Genomic DNA, 14432 nt, shown 5'->3' on the forward strand with positions numbered 1-14432 from the left:
ACATTCCAGGTGGCTTGGTTACAGTTCACCACGACTCCTGTGTTTCATTGAACAAACCGCTTTGTTGTTTTGTACGGAGAATTAGGGGTTTCTTTTTCGGTGGGCTCAGTGGCACAGCTGATGCATCGCCGTAACGCACGTTGCGCAGCAGCACTTCGAAGTGTGTGTGTGTGTGTGTGTGTAGTATCTTCCAAATCACTGTGTGTTTGCCACCACCACCTCTACAACACTGAGGAGGACAGGAGGAACGTTTGATTATTCCCTTGCGGAGCGTGATTTCCGTGGGGCGTTTTTCTTTTAAGCCAAGGAACATAATTACGTATGTAGTGACAAAAGTGCACCTAAGAGGTGCCTGAACTACCTCTAAAATCGCCTTTAGGACATTTCCGCCGTTTCCTACTTGGTGGTGTGCAGTAATTTCAACATGTACAGTGAAAGAGGTTTGGTTAAGAGGTGTAGCTGAAAACTCAGTGACAGGAATATAGGGAGTATGGATGAATTGGTGGATGAGGCTGGGTACTGTGCAAGGTATGAGCGTGAGTGACTGGAAAGTCCTGTCTGGTCTCAGGCTTTTGTGGTCTGGAGGTTAGAGCTGTAGGGTACTAAACGCTTCTAAAATGCACACGCCTCAGGGAACTTCTAAAGCGCTGCTTCTAAATTCCTCCGTGAAGTCTCTGCATTAAATTCGAGTTTATTTCTTAACCAGAAGCATGAATTGAGTGTGCAGGATTCATCGTGCTAGACCTTTTTTCTCTTTGCACTGCAGATACTGAACAACTACTGTGAAATTTAGATTAGATTTTGCTGTATTTCCTTTGATATGGCTTAGCAAGAACCATCTGCAGCACATTTCCCTCATTGGTTTGGGATCCCTTGTTGGCAAAGCTTGAAAGAAAAATATTTTACTCTTGAGTTAATGAAAGTCATTAGGTAAAATGTTTGTCTGACACTCTTACAAAAATGAAAAGGTGACACTGTTACTTGAAGTGAAAGATCTGAAGAAATAAATGTTTTTAATCTTTTCTTTTGTACAACAGACCATACCAAGGGGAAATAAACATCAAATTAAATGTTATGCATGTTTTCCAATTGGAAAAAAGAGCGTGCGTTTTGAAATCAGAAAGTTTGCAAAGCCTTAAAACTTGTCAGGGGGAATCCAGCAGACTTTCTTGTACCCGTTTTCATTTTTTGAAAAAGCCAGTTTTAAATTTAGGACCGCCCAATATTTTGGAGCGAGATGAGAAGAAAGCAGAAGGAACAGAGTTTTGGATGTGGAGAGGCTACCAGACCACAGGCCAGAAACTGCAATGTAGACCAGAAGGAACTTGTTTTAAATAACCCAATAACAAGTACAACTAGCTTTGACTGGAAAAAAATGGACGAAGACAGTATGAATTCTTGTGAGCGAGTTGCTTAGGCTGGAATAAAAGCCCCCAAATTAAATGCGAAGAGATCAAGCTAAAGTATCTCTCCTGAGGAGACTTACTAGTTTTCTCCATTTGACAGTGTTGCCCTTCATGGTGAAAGCTTCCTCTACCAGTCTGTGCAACCTGTCACTCCAAGTCATCACATCAGCAACTTAATTTTTTTTTTTTTTTTAAATGCAAGTTTTGTTTGATAGTTTTGATGTGCTCGCCTGCACTTGTGCTAGTGTATACACATACACACAAGCACACCTTTGAATTTTTCTCACGCCATTTTTAAGGACTGCACACTCAGCTTCTGTACGCATCCCCGGAGAGATTTTATTTTTAATGCTATTTAATTTTCCCAGTGATACAATGTATGTGTGTTTGTACTAGATTTAACTCCTCAGGGTTTCTTCCCTTGTTAATTCCCTTGTCGTCTGGTTCAATTGTAGTTCCAGGAATGTTGTCTAAAAAAACCAAAACAAAACAAGAGGAGGACTGACATTTGCTGTATAAGGTCAGGATGTATCGGAGCTTTGTCTTGCCTCCTGACAAAGATAGAGGGTAGGAAGTGCTCACTGCCGTAACAGCAGCAAGAGGGAGGTGAAAGGAACGGGGGGATTTCAGCCCTGTGAAGGGTGGGCAGGGTGGTCTGCTTTCTGCAGCGCTGGGCTGGAGTGCTGAGGCTGCTCTTGCAGCACTTGAGGAACCCTTAACTCTGGTCAGAAATGGAGGCAGCAGAGATCCCACTGGTGAAGTACAGTAATTCACACAAACCTTGCCTTGGACATCATAAAGAAGTAAAAAGAATGCTTTGTTTTGTTTTTTTTTCCGCCACCTTTTAATACGCTACACAGAGAATTGAGAGCCTCCAGCATTACCTTGTTGAAAAACTGCTTGTTTGGTTTTTTTTCCCATACATGTTTCCTGCGCTTGACCTTAGTCCAGGCAGCCTGACAAGTTAAGCTTAGGCCGTTACTGCTCACAGTGATTGCTCTAGGGTCTGAACAGCGGGGTCCTTAAATTAACTCTGGTTTTGTTTGCCCCCCCCCTCTTTCCAGATTTGTGAAAGAAAAAAGGCCAACCATTTCTCCCAACTTCAACTTCCTGGGCCAGCTGTTGGACTTTGAGAAAAAGATCAAGAACCAGAGCGCTCAGCCTGGACACATTAGCAAGCTGAAACTTCTGCACTTGGAAAAAAGCAGCGAGCACACGCTGGTGGCGGAGGGCGGGCAGAGCAGCCTCTGTGCCAACCAGCTCTGCATTACCGCTACCTCCGAGCTGGTGGAACAGAAGCTGACGGACTGCAGCCCGGCACCCCGCGGGCATCTGTCCCCCCTGGAAGATGGCCCGCTGGTACAGGGCATAAACGGACTGCACGTCTCCCTGGATAAGGTGGAAGACAGCAACCGCCTGAAACGCTCCTTTTCTTTGGATATTAAATCCGTCTCCTACTCGACAAGCAGCAGCTGCGTGACCGCGTCGGTTCAGGGCTTCGCCGCCTCCGAAGACACCCTGGAATACTACAAACACGCCTCTGCTTTAGAGAGCAGCAGCAAGTTGTGTCAGTTCTCCCCTGTCCAAGAGGTCTCGGAGCAAACCCCCGAAACCAGCCCTGACAAAGAGGAAGCGAACCCTCCCAAAAAACCCCCGACCACCTGGCAGCTGGACAGCCAGAGCAAACGGCAGCACCTGGGGAGAGGCAGCGGCGGGGCCACCGCTCAGCGCTCGCTCCTCTCCCCCCTGCACCGCAGCGGCAGCGTGGAAGACAACTACCGCACGAACTTCTTGTTCGGGCTCTCCACCAGCCAGCAGCACTTGGCAAAATCCGCCGCTGGGTTGGGCCTCAAAGGCTGGCACTCGGACATCTTGGCTCCTCAGACCTCGACCGCCTCCCTGACCAACAGCTGGTATTTTGCCACCGAGTCCTCGCATTTCTACTCCGCCTCTGCCATCTACGGGAGCAGCGCTGCCTACTCTGCCTACAGCTGCAGCCAGCTGCCCACGGGCTGCGAGCCGGCCTGCGCCGCCGTGCGCAGGAGGGCAAAGCAGGGCGACCGCGGCGACTCCCGGCGCAGCTGGCACGAGGAGAGCTCCTTCGAGAAGCAGTTTAAGCGCAGGAGCTGCCAGATGGAGTTTGGGGAGAGCATCCTGTCAGACAACAGATCCAGAGAAGAACTGGGGAAAGTAGGCAGTCAGTCGAGCTTTTCAGGCAGCATGGAAATCATTGAAGTGTCTTGAGGGGCAGCAGGCTTGTGGGACTGGCTAGCAGAGCTGCTTCCCCCTCCAGGCTGCTCCCCCTAGAAATCTGAAAAAGAACAAGCTTTGTGCAAAAAAGGTGGGGAAGGGGGGAGGGAAGAAACGCCAGGCTTCGGTGTGAACGCGGTGACTAGATGAATACGGCGAAGAAATGACGAGTGTCTGCCCGAGGAGACCGAGCGTAGCGCTGGGCTTTTCTCCTCCCCTTTCCCTGGAGAAGGGCAAAACATTTCAAAGCTCTTTCCCTGACAGAGGGAGTGATTCTATGCAACGGATTGCACATCTTTTCAGTGGGTTTTTTTTTTTTTAAAAAAAAGGAAGCTCTCTTGGGATCCAACCTCTGGTTCCACTGAAACACGCTTCGATCTATCAGAGCTGGTTTTGTTCTCCCCTCCTCGTGCCCCACGCCTTCACCTGTGCACCTTAGCCCTGACACTGAGCCAACCTCTGGAGGGAGACCTTTTGCCCGTCAGAAAGGAGACTGGGAGCGGTTCCAAAGGACGTAGGGACTGGTTACAGCAAGGCTGGTCTGAACACACCCGTTCAGACAAATGTAAATACTGGTGTAACTATTGTTCTAATGGATAGGCTTTAGGTGATTCGCTAGAGAGCTGCTTCAGAGAAAAAAAAAGAAAAAAAAAAACCCAGTACCTCAAAAATATAAACTAGGGCTTTATGGCTGCCAGATGCTGGTAGTCAGTTCATAAGCAATGTGAACAAGTAATGACTAGCCACGTTTGATTTTATTTTTTTTTTTTTTTTTTAAAGCTGTCTACGCACAAGTGTTTCAGTTGGCTCAGCAGCAATTCTTAAAAAGGACAAATGAACCACACTTAACAACCGTTTCCCCCAGTCTTCTGAAAGATAAAATAAGCCGTATTTGTATTTTTAATATTAAACTGGCTTCTGGGAGAGGGGTAGCTGCTTTGGCTTCTAAGCTCTAATGGAGTGGTTAATAGTTAGGGTTACGTGAAGGAGAAGTGGCTGGTACAACACTGCAACATTGACAGTTCACTAGATGGCTCTTGAAGGTTTGTTGGGGTTTTTTTAACTGCTAAAATGAGTTGGGATGGGCTTAGTCTCACTAAGGAACTGCTCTTCCTCCATGGTTCCAGCCATCCGTGGGTAGGGTAACTCAAGTGGTGGTTTGGGTTTTTTTCTCATCCCAGTGTCCTCACCCAAACCACGGGACCACAGAGATAGAAGCTTGTCATTAGTTTTGCTGACTTTATCTCAGAAAAAAAAAAAAAAATCAGTCGGGCTGGCTGAAGAAAATGGGACACAACCTCCCGGGTCCCATCTCCGTGTGGTGTGACAGAAAAGGGGGTTTGAGAAGAGGCAGCTTGAAGGGGAACCCTGTGCTCCTCCCACCCCACGGCTCCTCCTTCTCCGGGGGAGATGAGGCACAGCCCTTCTCGGGGTGTTTTTGACAGCAAACCAGCTGCTCCCCCTCCGTGCAGCAGCTCGGCTCCAATTTACAGACACACGTTGCTGCAAGAGGTTTATGGCCAGCGAGGGGCAGCGCTTCGTCCTTCCTGCTCTGACAGGAGCCACACGCGTTTGCTTGGCCTCCCCAGCACCCGTGTCTTGGGGGGAAACCATATTGTTTTGTCCCATTTCAGTGCAGGCACCTGAAAACTGTAAATCACGTGTAATGAATACTTATCCCTGGCCAACAGCTTTAAAAAAAAAAAAAAAAATGTCAGCGGCAAACTGAAGCCCTACTTCAAGTCAGCAGCTTGGGTTATGTTTTGGTTTTGTGTTTTGTTTTTTTGTTTGTTTTTTTTTTTTACTGTAAGTTTAGTTAGTTTGTGACTCAAATCTCAGGTTTTACTATATTGAGAAGTGGAGAAGATTTTGTCATTGTTTTGTTTTGTGGCTAGGATGTGACTTTTAATTTCCTACAGCGGACTGTTGAAAATAGCACTGAAAGCTACAGCATTGATTAACTTGATCCTAAAAAAAAAAAAATAACTAAAACAAATGCAAAAGGCACAGAGAGACAGCACCAGGAGTAACTGAAGCCAGAGGCTGTGTTCGTGCTGCGTGTACGAGACGCTGGAAGAAGGGGGAGCCTGGTCAAGGGAGAGGTTGACACCACACTGGAAAACATGTCGGGTCTTGGCTGTTCATTAAACGTATTGCCACTCGTCTCTGTTTACACAGCGAGTGAAAGTGATTAGCATTACAACTTTTCAGCATCTGTACACACTCTGTGTGTGTATATACCTGCGTAAACAGTTCAGCAGTGTTCCTCTCAGCCAGATTTCAGTAAAAGCCCCTGGTTTTGGTTTAAATCAGTTAATGGGGGTTAACACAAATCAGAATGTGCTGCCTCACATGCGTGTGTGCTCCTCTTCTCTCTACACATCATGTTGTTGGATTAATTGTCTTAATTGCCTTCTGAGGAACTGAAACCTAGTTTTGTGATTTCCAATATGCTACAGTCACTGAATGAATCAAAGCTGTCAGCTCGGTATTCTGAGGGGAGGGGTTCCCGTAGGAAGAAGCCCTAACCACCCCCCCATCTCCTACCTGAACTAGTGTCCTGTACCTGAACAATGCTGGAAATGGTTTGTAGAAGTTTGGGAAGCGAAGTGGAGGATGTGAGGTGGGAAACGTGTCCGTGTTCGAGTATCATGTTCTTTGGTGTATGGCAAGCTGTTGAAATGGTTCAGAGCGATGTGAGTTTCTCATCTTGTTGTGTCATGAGCATTACCTGTATGTTACGATGAAATAAAATCAGAAATGGTACCTGTTTATATAGAACGGCTTGAGGAAGGAGCCTGTGTGCCTACACACACACACACACCCCCCAGCCTGTGGTGGGGATTCTACAGCACCAGTAACAGTTGAGGCCTCTTACCTGTTCCCCTCTCCCCCAGCTTCTGCTCCCTCGGATGGCACTTCTCTGCATTAACACCTCACACTGTTGAGGAAGCTCTTCCCAAGGCAGCTGTGCTAGTCCTTCTGCAGCAAATATTTCCAATTAAGTTCCCTAGAATGAACCCCGTGGTTTTTCTTGCCTTCCATACTTTTGATTTGAAGAAGAATTTAATTAATTGTTTAAATATTTGTTTTGACTGATTCTGCCCATCCTGAAGCATTCAGAGCGACTTCTGGTTGCTGAGGGAGGGGTATGTCCCTCATTGCTCCTTCAGCTGGAGTTTAAATTAAAATTAAATCCTGCAGTAGAATGTAGCTGCTGTGGTGTAACAGCCTTTTCAAACTCAGGTGCAGTAACAGAATCTTTTTTTTTAAATTTTTTTTTTTTAAAAGAGAATTTCAAAGCATAATCCCAGAAAGGGAAATGCAGAATCTTTGGCCTCTCTAGAAGAGACTGTACCATCAGCCAGAGCACAGTTACAACCTGCATGAATCTCTGTGCTTACTTTCTACAGCTCTTAAGAGCGAACACTTGCATCCATGGCATGGTAAAGCAAGAATCACATGCAATATCAGTCCCTAAGTCAGCCTCCAAACCAGGCTGACTTGACTATCTTCTACGATTTCCTTGTTCTAGCTTCCCTCACCCTACTCCAGAGTCCACTTCTGACCCCAGCAGCTCAGCCCAGCTGTGTGTTCCCTCAAGTTCTGGTTTTTGAAGCACGTGCTTCAGCTTTCACCACTCTGCCTTTTGCCTGCTTCGCAGGACACGCTCTGCTCTTGTTCCCTCCATCCCTCCCCTCGTGCCCCTGCCCGCAGACACCTCTGTGAGGAGACAGTCCGACTCCAGCTCCAGCCAGAAACCCTAGGAAGTGTCTCATGTATGTCATCAACATTTAATTTCCATCGACTGGCATCACTGGGAAAAGGTCCCAGAGGTCACCAGGCTCTTGATGCAGCCATCACAGTGACGTTCCTAGAGCAAAGCAGACTGAAAACAGGGCAAACCTCCCCCCAGCATGGATCAGGTAGCCCTGCTTCTGAGGGGGCTGCAGGGGCAGGTAAGGAAGAGGGGAAAACAACAAAAAAAAATGCGGTAATTACCTGAGCTGCTGTTTTTACTAACGATACGTTCGCTGCTCGTTACGCTCTGACTCACAGCACAAGGTATAAATTGATTTCTGCCAGAAAGTGGTGGGATCAAAAGCCCAGATCAGGGGCCTGGTGCTTCTGGGGACAGCACTGGAGTCCTAAAATAAGGCCGTTACTGCTGCTTTTTAAACCTGCAATTACTGCCACTGAGCCAAACTCACCTAAGCCATTTTAATTAGCCGCACCTTGACTAAACAGGGACCAACCTAGCTGGCCTGTTATTTGTTCTTAAAGCTTCTAAGGTAAAACTAGAGTAGTTCTAGTACTTTCAGACATTATAGCATTATAATACCACCATTACATTATACACACAAACCCACAGCTGGGAACTCAGAAGAACTGTGTTCGTAACATATAAAAGCCTTTCCCTTTGAACCAGGCCTGCAGAGAATTTGTGGGCCCAGACGGTTGCTCTCAGGAAAACAAGTGTTTCTGCAGTGAAGCCTTTGGCTATTCTGCACTTTGAGTATATAAATAAAATAAAGGGAGCTATTTCCAGCCTGCAGTACCCACCCCTCTGGGAAGGGGCTGCTTTCCTAGGATATAAAATGCTGTAAAACAGGCTTTTAGGGAACTGCCCTGCTGGGAGGGATTGTTCACTTTGAGGTGTGGATTCCAGCGCTGCACGAAGCCATGATATAGTACAGGCAGGAATGAGGCTGGGGCATCCAATCACTTTAAAAAAAAAAAATCCCTATATATTGACATCTCTCTTTGTTCAGCACTCCCTGGGCAGTAGGTTAGAGTCCATCACTGCTTTGCTTTCCCAGTTCCTGGAGAACAGCATTCTGCTGGAGGTACCTTCACTTAATTCTCCTCTAAACCACCCCTTCTTTTAAGTTGATAAGAAAAACCTGTTTCCTGCAGGTTGCTTTGCAGGTTACAGGGGCCTGTCTACAACCAGCTCCCCCCCACCCCTGAGCCAGGGCAGCCCTTTTGCTAGGTGAGCTGCACTGGGAATTTCTCTCAAATCCACCTCTTTATCGAGTAGCTGTTCACATACCCAACTAGGAGTCACGTTTTGACAAAATCTACGGCCATCCTCATCTATTTGCTGGTTGTGTCTCTGTCCTGTCGTAGGCCATCGTGTTCCATGTACACAACTTCCCCAGGTCAGTGCTCACTGTCTGTCTGTTAAAATACAAAGCTTTTAAAAAGACACAAAGGGTTATTTTAGGCAGCTGACATGACGAATTGCTTGCTGAGTGTGTCCATCACCACCTCAGACCTGCCCTGGCTTTGGGTGAGCCGTTCTTTCTGTGGGTCGGGCTGGTCTGTGTGAGTTCACGTTCTGAAGAAGTCAAAACCTAACTGTGGCAGCAGAAAAGCAACCCAACAGCCCCCAGAGAAGCACCACAGACCATCTAAAGAGGCTGAACTTTGGCTAAAAGTGCAAACCGACCCATTCAGTGATGTGTGAAGAATGGGTAGGAGACGAGCAGCTGACAGGGCAGGGGCCACCCCGAAAGCCAACCCCAAATGCCCAGCTCTAGTTCCTCCTGCGAGCTGGCAAAGACCTGCTGGAAAGCATCTGTCAGGACACGGTCTCTTTTTGACAGGGAGATAAGCCAGGGGAGGGTGTGGAAATACATGAGAAAGGCTTTGCTGCTCGTGTTTTAGTCTTCTGAAAGCGCCCTAATGAAACAGGCAGAGAGTGTCTCACACCACAGAGTTGTGACAGCAGCAACAAAAAACCCCCAACGTTTATTTTCATTCTGGGACATACGTTTCCCTGCAGCCCCCAGAAGAGCTGAGTCTCCACGGCAGGAAGGTGGGTTCCGTGTACAAAGCAGTAAAGCTCAAATCCGACCTCCCACGCTAAAGCGATCGGAGAAACACCACACTTGGAAAAGAGTGATACCAAACGTTTTAATGCTGGAGCTGTGGAACACGTAGCATGTAGGGAGCCGAAAGGAGAGAGCAAGTCTGCAAAGAGGATAACCACCCATAAACCAAGGGGTGCTCAGCCACGAGGCTGGTAACCAAAATACACCCGGGCAGCTCGGGAACGGGAGGGACGTTACAATGGTACCTCAGGAAACCTCTGGCACTCGGTCTGAGAGGGAGGGGCTGGCTCACGCAACAACCGGGCCGGTGAAAAACGTCTATTTCTACTCTGTGTAAAAGCTTAGAGGAGGGGAAAACACACTTTTAAATATTTAAATATATTTAAATATATTTAATTTAAAATACATATATTTTTAAAAACCCGAAAACTATTTTCTGTCCCCCTCACCAGACCTTCACAGAAATTGCCCTGCATGTAGGTTGGCACTTTAGCACCCTGTCAATGCATTAAATTACAAAAACAACAAAAACAACAAAGCAAACCTCTCCTGTGCGTGTAGCACACTGACCAGCCTCGGGTGCAACAAGCACCAGCACAAAAAGGGAGGGTGGCAGCAGCAGGGTCGGGAAGAACCAGAGCAGCTCAGGCCAGAGGGGAACCACAGACCCAGAGACTCGCCCTGTTCTCCAGCACTGCAGGAGTTTGCATTTCAAGAAGCTTAGCCTCTACTTCAGACCAGAAAGCAGAAAAAGGCAGAAATGTGTTTTCAGCAGAGCACACCAGATTATTTTGTGGCAGAAGTAATGGCTACTACATTTGTGAGAGATACCTGAGGCCTTCTCCAACAGCATTTGGCTTGGAAAAGAAGATTTATAAGCAAAAAGGTAATTCCAGTCACATCTCAAATCTCTTCAACAGTGGGAAAGGGAGTAAAGCAACAGTCTCACCTTGAGCATCACCTGCACCGGAGATGGAGCTGACAGCAGCACACAGAGCAAAGCCAGCGAGGAGCAGCCAAGCAACAAGCAGCAGCTCAAGGAGACGGGCCAGGAAACGCCTTCCCCTCAGTGAGAGGTCCAAAGACTTACAGTTAATGAAGCCAGTGACAATGTTTTAAATAAAACTGTAAACCATCACTGGAGAGGTCAGAGGGTGCACGTTACCTTACAGTACCCACACAACACTTCACCACCTGTGGGATGAAGCTGACAACCTGTGGGCTTTGGAAGAGGTTGGCCTTTGTGTTCCAGCTCTGATTGCTGTTAAGCTATTAGCATTTTCCACAACTTGCTGCTCAGAGAGCTGCAGCTGGGAGGCCCAGCAGCACATCCCCAAGCCTAAAGGCCATCTCCCATTATCAGCCCAATGTCTAAGTGTTTTATAGCAAAATAAGGAAGGAACTGATTTGCAGCCCTCCTGCAGCTTTCAGAGGGGAATTCTACTCGCTCGCCCTCATTAGCGCCGCGAGGAGCAATGCTTTGATCTGACACTCAATAGCACGAGGCCAAACGTCCAGAAGCTTTACAGGAGAGAGCATCTGCAGCCCGGCCCCTGCCTCGAGATCCAACACCAGGATCTTCCCACCCGTATAGGCTTCCAGCACGCCGGGGTGTGGGATATCCATGATCCTGCCTGGCAGACGGCTGAATGTCGCACATTCTAAACTTCCAGACAGCATCATCTGGATGAAGAGGACAAAAAAACCCCTCCAGCAGCTGCTATTTAAAGCTGCTGCATATTCTGGTGTGTCTGGTGACGGGAGGCAGAGACATATTCCACGATGGACAGCGAGGACCCTCGTGGGTGTGGCCACAACAAAGAAGATTTTTATGGGTTGTTAAGTCTCACATGAGCTTTTAACAAAGTGTAAAATACTGCAGGGTGGGTGAGGAAGGATGGAAACCCGACGTTATAGTCCTGTGCAACATACAGCGTACACCTATGTATATACAACCTAACAACTCTGGGATGGAAGAAGCAGACAAGGCCCACACTGCTGCCCTTACTAGAAAAATCTCCTGCTGAGTTCCTTGCCCTCTCTGAGGCATCGCTCTTCCCAGGGCATCATTCCAGAGGGCTTCATTTCTACAGGATTCTGCTTTCAGAGAGAGTTCAGCAGGCTCCGGGGCCCAATCACCACTATGGTTCCGATACACACCTAAGTTGGCTGCAGTCTGCGTCACAAAAATTCACCCTAGGCTACACGGCCTTTGGGAATGCAACAAGAGAACAGCCTGTTGCTTCCTGCCACCAGGCAGTAATTAATACCATCAAAAACCTACTGTGCTCTTATTCCCAAATGCTCAGAGACAATCTTTTGCTGATTAAGTGCTCTTAAGCTCTAAGAGGTATCAAAGCAAGTCACCTTTGGCAAGCTGCCTAGGTTTGTGCTGGCCTGGAAGATGGGTCATTGCTGACTCCCTCAAAAAGGGCTGTCCTTGCCACTGGAACTGTGCTCCTGACACACAACCAACCACCCCTGGGGTCCCCGGGCACTGCTTCAGCCTCCTCACCAGCAACAGCGTCCTGAGACTAACACAACACCCACAAACCTACCCCTGACCCAGCAAACCAAGGGCTCCTCACTTGTGGTTTCACCCTCTTCCTGCTGCAAACAAGAGCAATGGTGACACTGGCTGTTAAATCCTATTTCTAGATCCATAAATATTTTTACAGCAGCGTGTAAAACATCCCCCCTGTTTTATAAAGGGAGAAACCAAAGCTCGGAGAGGTGCTACAAATCACCTGCAGCCAGCAGACTGGGGAAGAACTGGCAACCAACCCATCTCCTACGGGCCAGCCCAGCAGGGCCCGGGCAGTGTGGACACCCCGGTGCACGGACACCCCACCTGACTTCCAGCAGGGCCCTTGGCTCTGGAGAAGACAAAAACCACCCTGTGGCCTTTGGAGCAGTTTGCTGAGTGCAGCCCTGAAGGGCCACGTGGTTTCAGTCATGAAACACTGCGCTTAGGTGAGCTCTGGGCTGAGATCAGCTAAACCACTGCAAAGACCTAAAGGACTTCTTATGTCTGCCCCCTCCAACTCCGTAACACTCGAAGGTACAAAAACAACTTCATCCCCTGTGGTAAAAAAGACAGCACCAAGGTAACTGGAGTGTCCCAATAAAAACGTAAGAAAAAAAAGACACCTGATGTCCAGCTTTGGGATGCAAAGTGAGCAGCTCAGTGCGAGTGCCTGTCAGAATCACCGTGCAAGGTGAGGGACACAAAATGCCACCACGGGGACACTGCCAGGGCAAGGGGGAAGAGGAATGCGAAGATTTGCTTAACATTAGCAGACATATCTGGAACAGTTATTCCTTTACAGCCTCATAAATTAGTGAGCCCATAAAAAAAACAGGAGCCTCAAGGAGGACGTGCCAAAACCCTGCCATGCAAACCACATTAATTATGACAATAGGCAGATTTTAATAAGCCAGTTCCTGGCTCCCGCACTTTCACCCATAAAACACACGTATTTCTGAGGCCAGGGGATCTCAGAAATACCTGCCAGCCATCTAACTGTCTAAACCCCAGTGGTGCAAAAACCATGTGAGAGGGTTTATCACACCCTGTATCCCTTTGAATTTTTCTAGTAAAAAAAAAAACAACCAAAACCCAGATGAAAGAAAACTCCTCTGTAAACCCCAATCTAGTCACAGCAAGGAAAGAAATGTCTCGGCACAGGCGGTGGTAGTGAAGGAGACAGGAGGGCAAGAGGAGGGAGATGAAAGAATGGTAAATCATCTTCTCCAGACGACGGGACCGGGGAGCTCCTGGATTCCTGGCTGCACAGTTCTGGCAGCTGACGCTGCTCTTCCTCCGACGGCCTGGCAGAGAGTCAGGCAGCACCGCCGTCCGCTTCAAGCATCTGCCAGTCCAGCCCGTTGGAAGCGTGTCTGTGCTGGACGCCGGAGCACAGAAGGTGAGGAAGGGGGAGCCTCTGGGATCAGCTAAGACTTCAGCTCCCGGTCGGGTTTCATGCTGAAGGGCTCCAGCCTCTCGCTCTCGGGCAACATGCTGTTGAGGCGCTCCATCAGTGGGATCGTCTGGTCGATGCCCATCTGGATACGGCGGAGGATGGCAGACATCTCGTTGACCTTCTGGATCTGCTCTGCATACTTGGCATACTTCTTCTGGCGCTCCTGCATGAAGCTATAAAGAGTTTCCACGGAGAGATCCATCTGTTTAAAAACAACAAACAGAGCAATGCGCATTAGGCCAACTGTTAGCACAGGCCTTTCAGCACATGGGCTTTCCTAAAAGCGACCAAAAAGCACCTTGAGATGCCCCACTGGAGGTACTGGCCAGGTACATAGCCAGTCTGCTGTGAAATGGGGCAATTCACAGCTGTATACCAGGGAGGACACACGAGCACCTCAGTTCTACACCCGAACACTGACTATTTGATCTGAGTATTTGATCTTCGCCAGCCAGAGAGGGACGTGAGGGGGTGATTGACAGCCGGCTGAACAGGAGCCAGCAGTGTGCCCAGGGGACCAAGAAGGCCAATGGCATCCTGGCTTGTGTCAGCACTGGCGTGGCCAGCAGGGACAGGGAAGGGATCAGAGCCCTGGGCTCGGCACTGGGGAGGCTGCCCCTCGATGAGTGGGTTCAGTTCTGGGCCCCTCACCCCAAAAAGGCCATTGAATGACTCGAGCGTGGGCAGAGAAGGGCAACGGAGCTGGGGCAGGGTCTGGAGCACAGGTCTGCTGGGGAGCGGCTGGGGGAACTGGGGGGGTTCAGTCTGGAGAAGAGGAGGCTGAGGGGAGACCTCCTGGCCCTCGGCAACTCCCTGCCAGGAGGGGGCAGAGAGGGGGGATGAGTCTCTGGAGGCAAGGAGCCAGCGCCAGGCCCCGAGGGAATGGCCTCAAGCTGCCCAGGGCAGGGTCAGGCTGGCTCTGAGGAAGGATTTCTGTGCAGAAGGGGCTGTTGGGC

The 14432-nt window shown here is 48.7% G+C and overlaps 2 protein-coding genes across 7 annotated transcripts in view; one reads left to right on the forward strand and one right to left on the reverse strand.

Moving 5' to 3' along the window:
- The window catches only part of DUSP16 (dual specificity phosphatase 16), a 64367-nt gene extending 59462 nt beyond the window's left edge, over positions 1–4905 (forward strand). For all 5 annotated transcript variants that reach the window (XM_026863343.1, XM_026863366.1, XM_026863375.1 and 2 more), the window contains one exon: positions 2471–4905. In XM_026863343.1, the coding sequence (XP_026719144.1) occupies positions 2471–3650 (1180 nt within the window). In that variant the 3' untranslated portion in view covers positions 3651–4905. The remainder of the gene's footprint in view (positions 1–2470) is intronic.
- Positions 209–14432, reverse strand: part of BORCS5 (BLOC-1 related complex subunit 5) — a 77770-nt gene continuing 63546 nt past the window's right edge. The window contains exons 3-4 of one of the 2 annotated variants that reach the window (XR_003399900.1): positions 10232–13678; positions 209–221 (exon numbers count right to left, since the gene is read on the reverse strand). Coding sequence is in view for 1 of the 2 variants with exons in the window: in XM_026863387.1 (XP_026719188.1) it covers positions 13448–13678 (231 nt within the window). In the remaining variant the exon portion in view is untranslated. Of the gene's footprint in view, positions 222–9557; positions 13679–14432 lie in introns of those variants that run through there. The other variant, XM_026863387.1, reaches the window with a different exon arrangement.

This window comes from Athene cunicularia, assembly GCF_003259725.1.
Source record: "Athene cunicularia isolate RWA chromosome 1 unlocalized genomic scaffold, athCun1 chr1_part2, whole genome shotgun sequence".
Taxonomy (NCBI): domain Eukaryota; kingdom Metazoa; phylum Chordata; class Aves; order Strigiformes; family Strigidae; genus Athene; species Athene cunicularia.